The following is a 14516-nucleotide window of genomic DNA, read 5'->3' as shown; positions in this document are numbered from 1 at the left end:
TGGAGCAGGAAGATTTGTCTTTTCTTTACAGTTTGGTTTCACACACTATAATACATGTGACATTAGCGGTTTGAAATCTTATTTTTATAGTTTAATAATACGCGGTTGTGTCTGGAGAGTGCCGCATCGGTGCTTAGTTGTTTCCTTTTCCTCTTATTTTCTTCTCAGCATAGGTGGCCGTGTGTTTCCGTCCTCGGCAGCGTGAATGTTTTTGTTAAGGAGATGAAAGTTCACGACCCGACCATACCACCAGTCACATTTCATTCAACAACACAGCCAGCTCCTCTCACTCGGTGCTCCAGGACTGACATCACTAACCACCGTTTTAAAAATGGATAAGAGACAGAGGGTGGATTGCTTTTTCTTTTTTCTCAATCTAATCCGAAGCTAGTTAGACATACAGTGTGTTTGGGGATTACATATCCTCTAATTTAAACATGTTATGCTATAGCATCATTTGAGTGGGACGTCCCTGGTGGTTACTATGCGATTAATGCATCACATTTTATGTGATCATGGGAGAGAATCAAGAGAGCAAGAGAATCTGAAAGACAAAACGGTGTTGTAAAAATGGACAAAAAGAAATTCATATTTTATTGCAGGAACATGATCTGACATTGAAAACTGCATTGAACTAAAATCTTTTGAGCAGAGAAAAAAATCACAAGGTGTCAAAAACGATACAATTAAAATGCCTTTAATATCAATAAAATAAAAAAATAGAGTGTATATCTCACTGTTTTAAGTTGAGCAGCAATTGTTTTCTTGTTGGAATATGGAATTAAACTAAAATCTGGAGGCAGAAACACTCCATGTGGATCTGGGGTGAAACAAAGGTTGCACATAAGGAAAAGTACATCATAGTCTTTGATAATGTGTTAGGGTCTTTGAAGCCGTGGAAACGTGGAGAACTTGTTGGGGTTATAAACTTTTTGAAAATAGCAGGAGACATCAAACATAACTCTGGTGGCCTCTGCTAGGAAACTGCAGATGTTATCAGTGGGCCTTTTAGCAGGATAATGATGCAAAACAGATGACCAAAACAACACAGAAATGGTTCTCCAGACACCGACTCAACCTAATGTAGTCTCCACCATGATGCACTGACCTATAGCAAACCTGTGGGTGAGTATAAGAGAGGACAACCAGAGAGGGGTGTCCAAAGTTTTGCCTGCCTGGGTGCAAGTGGTTGAAAGAAACAGAAACATTTTATATTTTTCATTGTGAAAAACAATGAATACTGAAGATAGGCACCAGTCTCCCTTGTGACCCTGCAAGGATGAATGGGTATAGCTTGACGTTTTTGGCCCAAGTGGAAAAAGTTTTGACACCACTGATACAGAAAGTTTGGGCTCTGAGAAACAGTCAAAGATCCTTGTGTTTGTCTGCTTCAACATTGTCAAATGGTGCAGAAGAAAACTTGATGCTGTCCTGCCACGGTTGTTGTAAATATTGATCACAGGATCTCCAATAATTGTCACTGGTGATTTTCTTAAGCAATTACTTCATAATGGGATGAATACACTGAATAGACTGGATTTGTATAACTATTAATATAACTACATCATGAAGTAAAATATGATTTTAAGACCTTTGACACATCTTTGCTAGGATTCCCAGTAAATGTGGGTGGCACTTTGAAAATTATCCCAGAAAATGTACTCAAAAGTTGATTTAAAATGCGAGGAAAATCGTCAAATGTCAGACAATGAGTTGCAGGTTTGGTCCCCTCCAAGGTTGCTTCCATGGTTACAGCCATGTGGCGATGACTCGGTGGGGGTGGCGGGGGTTGGGTGGGATGAGGTTAAAGTCAGTGTTGCTCACTGGTGTATAAACGGAGTGGAACAATAACATAATTCCCCTTGAGCGTAATGTTTGCTTTGGAAAGGCAACCTTGTAGAGCTCCAAAAGTCTTTAATCCTATTACTCGCATTCCAATTGAATTTGACTCGAGGAGAAAAATGTCTTTTCAGCAGAGGTAACGGCACAAGAAATAATGTATTGCCGAGTCTGACTGCTTAACATCATGAAAGCTCTGATAAGTATGAAAATCATCTCTAAAACCCCTTTTTCTTTCCATTTCTCACTTGCAGATTGTGTGTACATCGAGAGTCGGCGACCCAATACTCCGTACTTTATTTGTAGCATTCAGGATTTCAAGCTGGTGAGTAGAAATTTATGTCTATTCTTTTCTTTTTTCTTCTCCTAACCTGAGAAGCAGCAGAGACCAATCAAGCTGGTGTTTAATGCTGGAAAATTGCTTTGCGTTGCTTGTGCATGTGGCTTACATCTGCGCTGATTTCAAAAATGACTTTTCGTGTCGGGTTTTGTTGCCCGGACAAGTAGGAAGGCCCTCTGGGAGTCTGCTTTGAATATTTACCACATTTGCAGTCCACTGCATGTAGTGTGTAATAATGCTCGTAATGAGAATATAGATGTTTGTAGATGCACTTAATTGATTTAATGGAGGAAACCCTCACCGGTTTTAAATTGATTTTTTTTCTACAACCGAATGTGACCAAATTACCTCTTTCCCTGCATAAAGAAAGAAATTAGTTTTTAATTTGCTGCAAGAATGGCTGATTCATCAAGCTCAGTCAGTTTAGCAAAGAGGGGCTTGTTTTCTAAGCAATAGGACATTTGTACACACTCTCACACGTGCACACCCCTGTAGTTTGTTGTCTCTCACTGCATTCTCCGTCTTCTGAAAGGAACGCTGCATGTTAGTTCACCACAACAGATTGCTCTTTGTTGTTGCAGATGAAAGACGGTGCATTATTTTTGGAGAGATTCACATACTTTGCTTCACTGACACACATGAATCATGAATATTTCAGGGCCACATGCCGATCATGCAGAAACTCTTTCAAGTAGCGCGCAGCATGATCTCAGTTAGCTTTCCTGTCCCTCTGTGTTTTATCGCCATCTGTAATAAAGGATTTCTTGATGCCAACTGCTTGTTTCTTCTTGACAGATGAAAATTGCACAAAATGTATGTTTGACTGAACCTGAAACCACACACGCAGTTTTGTTAGTTTTTTAAATTTCTCTCTGTCTTGTGGTTTTGCTGTGGTCACGTTTTGTGGCTATGAATCGGTATTTTTAAGGCCAAAAATATCAGTGCTGTTTGCATTTTCATCCCACTGAAATGTGGTGTCATGTCTGAGCACCACAGGAAGAATCCTCAATATAAAACGTGGCGGTGTTAGCGCCATGCTGTGGGAATAGCATTAGTTGTGTAGTAACTGTGCGACGGGGAGAATAAATTGAGCTAAAAACATAGCAGCCAAAGCATACTTTGAGATGATGTCCATCTCAAGAAGTACCAATAAAATACAGAAATATTTTTGGTTGTGTCTTGACCAAAATGTTAAAAAGTCCAGAGGATCTTTCTGGATAAAGCATGTTTTAAATGAATGAAGGTCAGTTGTTGTGTGGACAGGAGGCTCTAAGCTGAGCCGTAGGACTTGCAGCCAGCTCCCCACAGCAGTGTGACTTTAATCGGATTGTACCTGTAAAGTGCTGAGTACCGCAAGTTCCCCTTTCTCTTGCACGCAGAGTTTAGCATGAAAAAACTACAAACCTGCTCCTTGATTAACAGGGTCCGGGGAGGTACGGGGGCAGTTAGAGGTAATTGTCCAGGGAGAGAGAGAGACAGAAAACTGGCTGCTTTAGCTGACCTCTCCCTTCAACTCTCTGTATCCGTCTCTCTGTGACTCCCTCCCCTAGTCCATCTGTAATTAATGACCAGCCATCTGCATGCTTGAATGTGTATGAGCAGACTACACTCTTGTTCTCCTATGTTAAAACAACAAGCCCTGCTGGCTTTTTAAACAACTACAGTGTTTTTCAGTTACTTCACTTTGTCACACGGCAACAAATCACAAAAAAAGGGCCGGCTGCTGCTGCTGCTGTGCTAGTGCAGCGGAAAACTCCTAGCTTGTTTTATATGGGCCTTGTTGGAATAAAAGAAATGTTTGACCACTGTACTGTTTAGTGCAGCATAATGAGCAGTGTCATTGCACTCGTCCTTGTAATGATACATTAAAAAAGGAGCAACAGCAGCAACCATTATTCTCTTTTCCCTCGTCTCCCCCTTCTACTTCTTCTCCGTCCTTCCCCCACCGTTTATTTCTTGCCTCACAAATTATTGATTAACCCCCTGCCATTCATGGTGTAACTGGGCTTCAGAGGCACAGCACAGGGAAACGACATTTTATTGGTCCTGTACCAAACAACCCCATCAATATTCTTGCAGCCATCTCCATTTTCTCGCCTATCTGATCCATTCTTTAAGCTGAGAGAGTGTCACTTGTGTTCTCTATCTAATGACCTGTGAATCCAATTATTGCTGTGTATAAACCATCGCTGTGTTGTGTGGGGATGGGAGCAATGAACTGGCTGACTCTTTTTCTCTTCACATGTTGTGTGAGAAATCCGCAGACTTGTCTTCATACCCAGATTTGATCTTCTGTACAGAAACTTGGACTGTCGGCAATAATGCATGCAAAAAAAAAAAAAATAAAAATAAGAGGGGAGGAACAGAATCAATGCTTAGATCATGATTGGGGTCATTCTTGACTGGGAGGACAATCATTTTCCTCCGCTTGTTTACTCAACAGTGGCAGCTGCGGTGACCACTGCGACCTCTGTGACTTATTGATCCAGTTATATAGATTTCAGCCTCCTGCCTTCCTCCCAACATGCCTGGCCGGCTACAAAGATGACCACTGGGAAGCCATTATAGTCATTTCAACAAAATGTTTAACCTTCTACTAAATCTCAGCCTATATTTAAGTTTTAATGACAACAGCCAAACATTTATTATTATAAACATACCAAATGTCAGTTGTTCGGATTGTTTTCTTTTTGTCCGTGATACCGATCCAAGTTACCGGGCATTTGCCAAATTGACTAAATTTCATTAAAATGAACAAATCAGTGTCGTGTGTATACACTTCCTACTTGTGTATTTAACCATTTGTGCATTTTTTTTGCGAAATGTAACTCCTAATTATTTTTGGAAAAGCCATGTATCAATCTTTTTGTAGAGCGTATTCAATATATATATATATATATATATATATATATATATATATATATATAAACACATTTATTGTCCTTGGTGCTGTTTGGCTGTACCCTGAGAACAGAAATAAAAAAGAGTTGATGTTGCTTTCTGCTGAGTACGTATTAGTACGTATTAAGGCATATTTGGTGTTTAAACTATTAAAATAGTTTAAAAACATTTTTAGAGTATCTTTATTTTTGTATCCCACTCCTGTAGACATTCTAGACTAATGTTAGCATGTTTGCTCTTTGTTTTCATATGACTCATTGATAATTCAGGTCATAACACACAGTGTTAACTATTCATGAGCTGACTAAATTTACTAAAAAGCAACTCCTGATTTATAGATGTAGTGTTTTGCTTTGAACATCATAACATTTGATGACCGGTGTTTCAGCAGCTCTCTATTCTGAAAGTTGACTAGAAATCACACAGACACATATGGATAGATGCAGCAGCCAACACAGTCTCCCTTTCTCCCTGAAACATTGTAAAGACTGAAAAACATAGTGATTGAAAGGAAAACCTCATACTAGATCAGCAAAATTGGGTGCATGGTTTAAAATCAAATTTTTCTAACTGTGGATGTAAAAACAAGCTGCTGTTTTTAAATTTACCACACTAATGTGCCTAAACAAGTCACTGAGGGGATTGGCTGACTAAATCACAGACAGTACAACAACAGCAAGGTCTGAATCAGGACTTCCCTACCTAGTATATGAATTATTTGTATATGGAAACTGTAAAGTAGGACATTTTTATAATAAGCACTTGATTTGTAACGTTTTTGCTTCCTTAAACACACAAAGACTCATTGTGATGATTTCATTCTCTCTCATGCTAGAGGTTAATTGGGGCCCTTCAGTCCTTGATGCCTGGTTTTGATTACTGTTGTGATTTTGTAATTAGTTTACCTTCTCTGCTTAATGGAGGAACATTATTGAGGTGAACGTTTGTGTCATGACTGTCTGATAGATCTCCGTACCGGTTGTGATTCTCCAGATTGTTGCTTGACTATCTGGTTCAGTGCAACACGGTCACACACGGCAACGTGCGAACCGCTTGTAGTGAGCGCCGAGTCTTTAGACAATGAGGCAGCGACACCATCAGCACATCTTTCCTCCAACCCTGACGTCACAGATCAATCTTCCTTCCCTTACCTTAACCATCTCCTCTGTCTCCATTCCTCTCTCTTTCATCCATCTGTCTCTACATCTCATCCCCTCTCCCCTCCTCCTCATCTGTTGTCACTCACTCCCACTTCCTCCTCCTCCTCCTCCTCCTCCTCCTCCTCTCATCCCACGTTGGAGTCATTGTGTCCATGTCCTCGACGCTCATTGACCCTCCTACCTCTCTCTCTGCTTGTTTCTAACCTCATTTGCTGTTATTGGTCAAGTCAGCTGTGTCCTGTCCTCCCTCCCCTCTTCTCTTCCCCACATCTTTCTCTCTCCGTTTCCTCCCAGGTTCTCTGTTCCCCCTTCCTCTTTCACTAATGGAGTGATTGCAGCATTTCTCCCTCTGGGAACGAGGGGATTGAGGAGACTAGTACACCATCTCACACACACACACGTTCGCTCTCCCACTGTTAGCCTCGCACACACAAATCTCCACCCAAGGATCTTCCTGCTTCTGGACATTTAATTAGCGCCACGCACAATGCAATTATCTTGCCACAAGTCCATCTTGCATGTTGTAGGTCTGAGCAGCTTAAGGAGACAGAGGATTTTCCCAGTCATGTTACCAATGAGGAACATTTGTGCACGTTGTATTTACACATTCTTTTCCCGTTTAATCAGGCGGTATGTCTATAATTATCAGAAATATGCTTGGGCTTTCTCTCCTCTATCAAATATGTTTAAGCGAATGTGTGAAATGCACTGCTTTTTTTTTTTTTTTTTTTTAGCTCTCTGCGGAAACTAACTCTTCTATGGTTTTAGCTAATTTATTGGTGTCAGTCTAATTTATCAGATGTGTCGAAACTAAACAGGTGCTTATTAATCACTATTCATGCTGATAGTTTGGCCGTTTATCTTACAGACAAGATTTTGTGGAAGTGGATTTGGCTGTCCTCTAAATGTCTAATGTGGGTTTTTTTTAACGTGCGCCAGCTTTTGTTTCTGATGCTTTGATTTGTTACTTGATTTACTAGCAATCCAACAAACATGTTTTTTCTGACCACTAGCTATTTTTATGATTTTCTTTTTTCCCTTTTTACTTTTTTGTCTAAGGAGTAAAGCGCTTAAGATGCTAAATGTTCTGCAGGTTTTTTAATAGAAATTGTAGTTTCGAGTGTCTGAGGCAAATTAGCCCAGGTTGTGTATCACTGTGCTGCTTTCTGACCACTTGCGTTTGCCCAAGACTATTTTTTATGGCCAAATAAGATGAATAATAATAATAAAATCAACCTTTGAAAAGTTAGTTGCTGTCAACTGGAGCCACTTAGGGGAAAAGTCGTCCTTTCTATGATATTTACTCTTACTAAAACCTAAAACATTCCAATAAATCTGCTATTCTGAGGGTTTCCTTAAATGTAAAACTCAGAACTTTTGTAATTTGTGTGAAGCTTTATTCCCTGTAGATTTACTATAATATATATATTTCAAAATAAAATGATTTTTTTTTCTTGACCTGGACTGGTAGCTGGCTGTTGTGCAAATAAACATATCAAGACTTTGAGTAATGGTTCTGTTGTAAGAGCTGAATATAGATATCAGGCTGCGGTGCTTTTAAACATTTTTCATCTGTTGCTGCACACTTCCTGTCAGATGACCACTGACATGGCGTCAGTCCACTCATCACTCTTTTTAAGCTAATGTTGTTTTTGTTTTGTACGTCCATGGTTGATAAGCTACAGGCAGTGTGTGTGTTAGCAGCTGAATGCACACTGGCTTCCAGGGCAGATGTCCCCAGTAGTTTACCAGCTAATTCCTGCTTGTTATACTTATGTAACTCTAGAAGAATTAATTCTGCACAATAAACACATATAATATTTTTACTCAAATTTATCAATCAGTGGGACTGTCACACTAGCCAATGCCTCACCAGGACATATATTCACTGTCTGCAGTGATTGTAAATGTTCTTGTATGTTGACATGGGACAACTTGTGTTGTTTTGTTTTGTGCATCAACTGGATGTTTATCCCACTTTTCACCACTGATTGTTATGAGCCGAAAGCTCATCATACCGCCTTGGAAAAAAGCCACCTATTCAAACCCCATAATTAAAAATGTTTGAGAGAGATGCAAATATATGTGCATAAATATGCATTTTTAACATGAGCAGCTATTAGTTTTTCTGCAGACCTTGACTTCCAGGCCTAATGGAATCCAAAGTGCTCTGAATTAGCTTAACAATGAAATCCACAGGCTAATTAACTTCTATCCATCACACATTCAGATCAATGAAAACATTCCACTCGATGTACATTTGCTGTCAAAAAAAAAGAAGAAGAAAAAACTACTTTCCTTCCATCTTTCTGTGCTCTGATTTCTCCCGTTATTCACAGTAGCGGCGTCAGTGGTCTGTGATGATGCGTGCTGCGGGAAGTCAGTGAAAGTGACAATCCTGGACTGTAACGCTCAGCTTCTGTACAGACTAAAAAAGTCTCTATTTGGTGCCGAGGCGCTAAGATGATGGGCGATGGATGACTAGACAGTTGTTGGCTTCTCTCTTGTCACTCCCTAGAAGCTGGAGTTTCCCCCTCTTTATCTTCCCATTTCTCCCCCTCGTGACCACCCCCCACCCAAGCCCCCGCTGAACATTTGAAATGCAATTATGGATCAGTGAGCACCACCATCAGTCGCACTTCTTGTTAATATTTATCAAGGAGAGCAGCAGCCGCTGCCATCTCCTGAGAGAGGGGCGCTACAGTCATTAGAGGCTATTTTCTCTGTGTGTGTGTGTGTGTGTGTGTGTATTTGTGTTCGCTCCATTCCACAGTCCACTCAGCTGCTGTGAGCAAGCTAGTACATTTTGCAAGCATTAACATGTGGGCATTTACTGTGTGTGTTGCATGTGTGTGTTGCTGTCTTAAGTGTGTGCTTGTCTTTGTGCTCTGTGTGAGGAAGCGGCTTTGACAAGGGCATCTAGCTGTCTGTAGACGGGGCCAGCCAGGCAAGCTGGCTGCAAACTGCTTGATTGAAGCATTCTTCCTGTCATGTTTACCTCTGAATAGCAGCCTTAAAGCAACATGAACCAAAGCACAGCAGCTGCTAAATCCTGAACATCCTTTCACTGTCACCTATATTCAAATTGAGTTGAGGACAGAAAACTGATGCCATGTTTTTGTCTCCTTATCTGCCAAATGGATACAAATCTATTTACAGCTTGAAAAACTGATTTAAGATGTACAAAGTGTACAAAGCTCAAAGGGTTTCTTCGGTTTGACACATTGCAGTGTGAAAGCGAACAGCTCCAACTGAAAATGTAACAATTGTCCCAATTTTGGTCCCCAATTGAACCAAGTCTAGTAGACTATTGTGTGAAAACACCCTATTATCTTGCACATCATGTCATTTTAAAATAAAAAAACGCTAAGTAGCATATAACTGTAAGGTGGGAGAAGCTTTGCTCCAATACCCCCGAAGTCAAATTAAGATCAACCAGTTGACTTTAGAAGTCACCTGTAAGTAATAATCTGATTTATTCTCGGTATAAACCCAGCTGACAAAAAACTACTGTTGGCAAAAACTACAGAAAAAAAAAGAAGACGTTACCATGAAGACAAGGGAACACGGCATATTCTCTCTGGCATATTAAAATAAACCAGTATTTGAGACGTGACCATGTGAAAAAGCACAAAGTGTATGGAATGCTTTCTTGAGGCACTCCATTTGACTAATAATTAACTTGAGTCTACTGGTAAGGCTTTTTTTATCTTGAGGTGATGTCGCTTACAATGTTACATTCGATTATTACTCGTCTATGAGGCATGACACTCTACTAATCCTGCCTTTTTTCCATTCTCTCCCCTTCTGTCTCTGCACACTTGAATTTTCACCGAGGTGAAGCCTTTAATCCATTCTTTGTAATAACATTAGGTCATTTAGCCGAGGTGGCGGGGTTACAGGCTGCAGCAGCTGCTGTTTCTGTGCAAACACGCTCTTAGGCGGTCACGGCCTGCAACGCCGTAAAGTATTAGTCCTACTCTGGTGTCAGTTTGCATGCTTGGATCGTCACTCAGTTTAAACTGAGACAGGCATGCATCTCTCAGACAGCGCCAGAACTTGGTGTCTTTAGGGAGGCAGGTGAGATTGATTGTCCACATGTGCACGGTGATAAATTAAAACAGCAGCCAAAGTTAAGCTAGCCCAGTTCAGACCTGGATAGAGCTGCATCCAGCCCTCCTGGTGGGCTTGAGCACTACACTCAGTCCTCACTGTGGCTTCCTGCCGCCTCTTTTTATCTTCTTGGGTTGAAAGCTCTCTTCATTCTCCCCCATTTTAGCTTTACCTAAATGCTGCTATGGAAACCAGCTGTTCAATCATCTTTTTCTCTCCCTCAGATAGACTACCAGAGGAGAAATCAGGACACTGTTTTAGGTGTTGGTGTGATGATCACTTTCCCAGATGGGGAGTGGGTGCAGCCTGCAGACAATGGGGGGGCTTGCCTTGTTGGAGGGGCCAGTGGTCAGAGGCTATTTAAAAGCTCAATCAATGGCCACCTCCTTGTTGCTTACTAAATTATTCATCTCAAAAGGCTTCTTCTTTTACTTTCATTCGATTAGCAGTTGCAAGCTTCACAAAGATTAATTCGTGTTATGCAGAAGACACTACATAAGAGTTTTTCTTCGGGTGGAAATAATCATCAAAGTTTCACTCCTAAAGTAAATTCACCAAGCACTCTTAATGCAATGTGATGCATCGTTGCGTTTTATCTTACAGGCTTTATACAACGAGATATCAACCTCTCAGTCATCTAGGAGTGTCTGAATTTCAATTTCTCTTATCTTGTGAGTGCAACTCCTCCATCTTTTCTGTGTTCTTTTTTTCTTTTTTTTTTTTGTTCATAATTTTAAACGACCAGAGAAATGTTCAGCAGAACTAAACCGCATCCTGGATTGTCTGAAATCACCAGAAACACTAAACAAAACTCGCTTTTCTTTCTTTCCCTGATCCTCCACAACAAAGACGCCTCTGAGGTTGTAAATTATGCCCACCTCTCAGACATTGATCACGCGTCCCAGCTCCGTTTTGTGAAATGCGGTTTAGTTTTATTTATTTTTGCAAAGATTCAGCCTAGAAGTGGGAGACGCAGCACTGAGATAGTCATTTGTGTTACTCTAAGCAGCGAAAAGATCACACAGACGTGCTGATCTTGTAAAATTGATGTTGTCTTGTTAAATCAGCTGCGCCAGTTTTCCTGCAGGAACGTAAACTGTGGATGGATAAACGATTCTATGTATTTTATAAAAATTGCAGAAATGATTTCAGTTTTTATTTGTACTTGGTCAACATTGAACTAAGCAGTATTTTAATGACAGGCAAAGCAGTTTGATTTCTGCAGAAAAGCAAAATTACTGTATATCCTAAAATAGATCGTCTATTTTTCGGGGTGGTAATTTTGTTCTAGAATTTGTTTCTTTTCAGCAACTAAAATATGATATGGTTCACGCTTGCTTTATTTCGCTCAGGTTTTTTCTTTAGTAAAGACCACTGGATGTTTGTGGTAATAATTAATTTTAAAATTACAAGCAATAACATAACGGATGAAAATAAAAAACACTAAATTACAACCAAAAATGTTTTGTCCTAAAAATATTAACATTTGTAGGATGTAAAGAATACATGGCTCTCAAACCTTTGTTTTTTATGAATTAAAATCTTAAAACTATAAAAATCCATAGAGTAAAAGGAGGAGCTTTTCCCTGAATCAGCCTTTGTTGATAAACATCAAGTTGTTTCACTGGGTTACATTTGAAGGTATCAGAGTAAAGGAGGTTAAATACAAATACAAGCCACACATTGGTAAAAAATGATTGAAAACCATGAATCATTTTTCCTTTCTCTTCACATTTATGAGCCCCTTGTTGTCATTTTATCTCCCAGAATCCCAATAAAACCTATTTGTAAGGTGCTGTAGTTGGAACTGGGGCTTGAATTGTAGACAAATCTTCTTTTTTTCTCTCCCCCCCGCCTCTCCTCACTTTGTTCTTTCAGCGTTTTTGTTTTCAGTGTCTCAGTAGCTGCATTGAACATTGCTCCTGTCTCTTTCTTGGTCACCCAGCACTGAGTAAGCAGACACTAAACACATTTGTGTGGACCGGTGAAGCTTTAATTGGATTGCCCTCTGCTCTGGAAATGGAAGGCTAATTTTATCCCTCCTCCCAGTCTTCTTCCACATTACCGCTTTCTTCTATCCCCCTCATTTTTACCTCCTCCTTTTTCTGCGTCTACACCTTTTCCTCCCCCCTCCCCCTTTCTTCCTCTCTCTCTCAGTTGAAGTAGATATCTGGCGTGCTTCGCCGCTGGTTCCCAGCTCAGCTCGGTGTAATTTCCAGCTTGTCCAATGTGTGACATGCCAATAAAATACGAATGAGAGAGAACAGGAGAGGAGAAAGGGAAGGAGGGGCGGCGGCTGCAACGCTGTGGAAGTGGAGATTTACAGTGGTATCGAGTTCACACGCTTCCACTAGGGTCCTATTTCCCCCCCTTCTCTTTCTCCATTAAGGAACACATGGTGCAAATTAACTCTTGCCAGCAGGGAGGGTAAAGGGAAGGAAAGAGGGAGGAAGGGCATCGGTCAAAGAGAGGAGCAGACGGGAGAAGAGGAAATTTCAAGGATTGCTGTGAGGTCTCAGGAATGTCCAAACTCTGTACCTTGAACCCGCAGCCTTTAAAACAACAGCAACATCCCCACAGGCTGTGATCCGCCGCGGTTCCCCTGCAGCACCTCCGCAATCTCACACAGACCCGCTGACATTTTGTACATGTGTTGCAGCTTGACTCCCAGCTCACCCCATCTATCCTCCATCTCTGGATGCTTGTTGATCTAATGCAATACAACTGGCGCACATGTGCTCGAGCTTTGATCGCGAAAAGAAGGATCTCTGTGTGTCCAAGGTTCACTCATATACTGTTTCTCAAAGCAAAGGCAGCCAGGATGCACACTACTGTGCAAAACACTGTGAAGCCACTTTCAATCTCTTTCTGCTCGCCTCGGTTCAACCATCTGCTGGATGTCGACTTCTCTCCTTTCCTTTTTTTTGTTTTCAAAACGCTTTTGGAAAGATGATCTAAAAACACTGGTAGCTGTGTCTGTATTGGGTTTGTTGCGGTGCTCTTCTTTTTTTATTTACAGATAATGGGTTTTGAGAAGTTTAGAGCTTGAGATATTGTTTTATAACCCGCTTTAGTCTTCTCCACACATCTTTGTTCCTGACCTTTCTGCAGAGTTTCTTGGTTTTCACGATGGTATTTATTTCCTAATGCTACCTAACAAACCTCTGGCCTTCGCAGAACAGCTGGATTTATACTGAAACTAAATCACACACAGACTCTTTCTGAAGGCCAGTAGTTTCACTGGAATTTATTTAGAGGTGTCGCAGTAAGGTGGGGCTGTTAACAACCAACAGAACGCAATGTAGAGCGCTTAATTGTGAAGTAGAGTGAAATTAATTCCTTGTTTCTTAGTTCTGTTCCAAAAAAGAAGAAAGCAAGCTTTACTGAAACTTTACTGAAAAATCTACTTCAAATTTTAAATTGCCATATTGTTTTTTTTTTTCAGCTAATAATTTTGGTCATAAAACCTCAATAAAACATGTTTAAGTTGACTTAAAATGCATTCCTGCCTAAATTATCGATGTACAAAACCAACATTGACTAATCCCTTGATTTTAGAGATCTATTTGTTTTTTGTTTTTTTTATTGACTCCAGAGTTGTGTACGTACCTTAAAAAAAAAGGGCAAAACAACAAAAAACTAACTAAACTCTTTTCGGAGATTGTCATGTCCTGGACTGAGAATAAAAGAAAAACTTTTACGAATGTGGCTTGTGGTTTCCGACTGATTTAAAAAAAATTAAAAGTAAAAATAAACAAAAAATCCTCTCCGTTGCTTTTTTAACACTCCACACAAAACAGCTTCAACGGTTTTAATTTATTCTGTAATGTCAGATCATACCTGGATACTTCAAAAGAAAGTAGAAAATCACATCCAAATATATGTTTTCCAGTTTTTGTGAAAAGCAAAATGTACAGTGTTTTTTTTCCCACCCCCAGACACACAGGAGGAGGATTATGTATTTTCCATGCGGTGCATCACGTTTCCGCCCGCTGTGGTTGGCGTAGCATGCGCTTTGATGGGCGAGTCTAAATTGTTTTTGCCTGTCTGTCACTGCCAGTGGACGGACTGAGTGAACCACAGCTGCCAGTGCTGGAGGGGGGCGCTTCACCACACTTGTGCACACTCTTTATTTAGTCTGCGGATAGGTGTTTTTTTTTTTT

General features: G+C 40.4%; 1 protein-coding gene across 3 annotated transcripts in view; it reads left to right on the top strand.

Annotated features, from left to right (window-relative positions):
- rerea (arginine-glutamic acid dipeptide (RE) repeats a) overlaps positions 1-14516 on the top strand; it is a 177792-nt gene that overhangs the window by 90166 nt on the left and 73110 nt on the right. For all 3 annotated transcript variants that reach the window (XM_028018163.1, XM_028018172.1, XM_028018154.1), the window contains exon 3: positions 2094-2164. In XM_028018163.1, coding sequence (XP_027873964.1) covers positions 2094-2164 — 71 coding nt within the window. The remainder of the gene's footprint in view (positions 1-2093; positions 2165-14516) is intronic.

Source organism: Xiphophorus couchianus, chromosome 1, assembly GCF_001444195.1.
Source record: "Xiphophorus couchianus chromosome 1, X_couchianus-1.0, whole genome shotgun sequence".
Taxonomy (NCBI): Eukaryota; Metazoa; Chordata; class Actinopteri; order Cyprinodontiformes; family Poeciliidae; genus Xiphophorus; species Xiphophorus couchianus.
This window is presented reverse-complemented; position numbering and strand designations above follow the sequence as displayed.